Source organism: Geospiza fortis, unplaced genomic scaffold (genome assembly GCF_000277835.1).
Source record: "Geospiza fortis unplaced genomic scaffold, GeoFor_1.0 scaffold138, whole genome shotgun sequence".
NCBI lineage: Eukaryota > Metazoa > Chordata > Aves > Passeriformes > Thraupidae > Geospiza > Geospiza fortis.
The window spans coordinates 8,400,261-8,403,113 of record NW_005054307.1 but is presented as its reverse complement, the minus strand read 5'-3'; the positions used below and the strand labels follow the sequence as shown (position 1 = coordinate 8,403,113).

General features: G+C 36.7%; 1 protein-coding gene across 1 annotated transcript in view; it reads left to right on the top strand.

Moving 5' to 3' along the window:
* The window catches only part of ZNF804B (zinc finger protein 804B), a 28,737-nt gene that overhangs the window by 23,214 nt on the left and 2,670 nt on the right, over nucleotides 1-2,853 (top strand). The window contains 2 exon segments of the mRNA XM_005418640.2: nucleotides 1,580-2,850; nucleotide 2,853. The exon segment at nucleotide 2,853 is cut by the window's right edge and continues 2,670 nt beyond it. Of these exon segments, the coding sequence (XP_005418697.1) occupies nucleotides 1,580-2,850; nucleotide 2,853 (1,272 nt within the window).

Below are 2,853 nucleotides of genomic sequence, written 5' to 3'. Positions count from 1 at the left end.
GCCAGGAGTCCACAATATTTTGCATAGAGTGTGGAAGGGAAGAGCTTGCTATTCCTCCCTGTGATCACTAATAGGCTCAGGGGAGGTTGAGTGCCAGGATTTTGGCAGAGGGGCAGCACTCCCAATTGCTCAGGAAAGACAGAATGTCAGCCTTTGTAAGCAGAAGCCCACACACATACAATTGTTACCACCCCTGGGTACTGTCTCTCAGGTTCCAACACAGCTCCTTACAATGAGCTAATTCAATTTGACAACAAAATTATTGTTAATCTTGGGCACAGAAAAATTTTATTTTGCTATTCCAAGAAGACTTTGAAAAGGATTTCTTTATGTTTCTTTATGCCTTCTCCAAGAGTAAATTATTCCTCATGTACAAATTGGGGTTAATTTGTATCTCCTGATGCTGAATTTCTGGCAAAGGCAAATATATTCTCTGAAATGCACACATATTCTCACATTATGAGTTGACCCTACTCCAGGGAGTCTTTCTGTCTTTCCCATTGTTGAAGATCAATGTATTTTTATAGCATTTATAAAGCATGACTACCAATTATGGGTAGCTTATATGCAGATCTAACAGTTTTAATTTATTTACATTTAATGTTTTATATTTTTTTATCAAACTCTCAATTTAATCTGGTTCTATTTTTTTTCTTGTTAGTGTACTGTGGTACCACACTGATAGCAAATGTAGATAATTAGTCTAATGAAATGTGTGTTTAATATATATCTTAGAAAAACACTTTTATGGTGGCCATATATATCACATCTTTAATGGAAAATGGCTACAGTCATTTCAGTATCAGTTAATTATCTGTTTCAAAAAAGCAGTGGCTTGCCTTTTTTGTTAAGGCTGTAGAATAGGTAACTTTTTTCTTTAATTACAAAAAAACTAAATAATATTTAAAATCTGAGATATTTTGAAAATAGGAATAATGTAGTTAATGGAAGTAAGACACAGAAAATGTAGCAAAGTAAGTCCAATCATGGTTGATTTGAGAGACCAGGGAAGCTGTGATTTTTTCACCCCCAATGTTTGCTGACAGTTTTAGTATTAATATCTCTGAATATTTTGCATAGTCATTTATTGTGGAATAAAATAAGAATCTATTCTTTTAAAAATTAAACAAACACATTCTTCCTATAGCAAGCAGAATGTTTCTCTTTCTCTTCTAGAGTTTGATTTTTCAGATGCTTCAAGTGGAAGCATTTCTTTTTGAACATAGCACAATTTCCTTTGCAGAGGCCTTTCAGAAAAGCAAGATTTACCACAGATTAGGTTCTCCTAAATATAAACTCGGAGTAAAACCAATATTTGTTCTGTTTGTACACGGGCATAACTGAAAAAGAAAATTTAAGTGCTGAAATTCAAACATTAATTGTCTATATGTAGAGACTGTCTTAACCATACAAAATTCCAAACTGATGATAAACTGCACATTTGTTGAAACTTAGCTTTACCTTGAAAAAAAGTGAGTGACACCCTCCTTCACCAGACAGACACTGTAAAATGCAAGCTCTGTCATAACTTGGTTACTCAATGCAGCTTTCTTTTTTCCTTTATTTTTTTATCTTAAAGCATCACTGGGAGTGGACCATTGCTTAAAGCCCCCCGATTAGTCCTGGAAAAGCAGCAATCACCAGATGGCATTTTCCTGTACAAGGGCAGCAAGTTCGCAGCAAGTTCTCAAAAAACCACTGCAAGCGGAGGACAAGGCTTCTCCAAAAGCATACTAGAGAAACAGCAACTTATAATAAGCAGGCACCACCACCCAACTGGAAGACACCATGCACTTGGAAATCACATCTCACAAAAGTTCCCATACAGCAACAATACCTCTCAAAGGGCAGGAGTGTCTTTTTCATTCTCTAAAAAGGTCCCTTTGAAGCTTGAGTCTTCAGCATCCGTCTTCAGTGAGAACTGTGAAGAAGGAAATGATTATAGTGAGTCCCCCAACCATAAAAAAAAGCAAACTATTGAGGGCTGTCATTCTGTCACACTTTTGGAGGAACAACTGAAAGCAAGTTTGGATAAAGAGTCACCTATTGCACAAGACCAAATGGATTTCGATAACAGTGAATCAAGTCATGTAGCTACAAAACCTAAAATGCTAAAGGAAAATGATAAAAGTAATGATAGGGAATCAGAAAAAAAATTCAGATCTAATCCTTCATTTTCTAAAGTCAAAATACCACTTCCAAATTTGAATTTTTCTGCTTCACTGAGAGAAACAGAGCAAGAGAGCAAACTGAATGAATCTGAGCAATTCTTAGAAACTCCCATCTCATCTTCATGCCAAGCTAGCAATTTTTGTACACAGCTGAACACTTACAAGCACAGTAATACCCACCTGCCTGCCCAGTTGTCTGAGCTCCCTCGACAGCCAGCACCTGAGCTGACCTGTTCAAGCAACATTAATGACAGTCCTGGAGTGATAAAAAGAGAAAGATCTTTGGAGATTACAGAAACCACAGATGGAAATATGGAAACACTTGAAAAGCAGACCATGGTTAAAGAAGTTAAGCCCCAGGCATTGCCTTTCCTCCATGTAGTGAGTAAAGATGGGACCACTGCTCTGCAGTGGCCCACAGAATTACTTTTGTTTACAAAAACTGAGCCCTGTATTTCATATGGCTGTAATCCATTGTATTTTGACTTCAGACTCTCTTTAAATCACAGGGAGGGTAAACAGCATGAAACAAACAAAGCAAGCTGTAAAGAGCTCTCTAAAAATAAGACTGCAGATGAATACGAACCCTCAGGTTTAATAAAACACAAGCAAATGTCAAATGAACAAGATAATCAGTTGTTGAAACCAAAGAAGATGAAAGATTCCCTAAATCCAAGAAAGG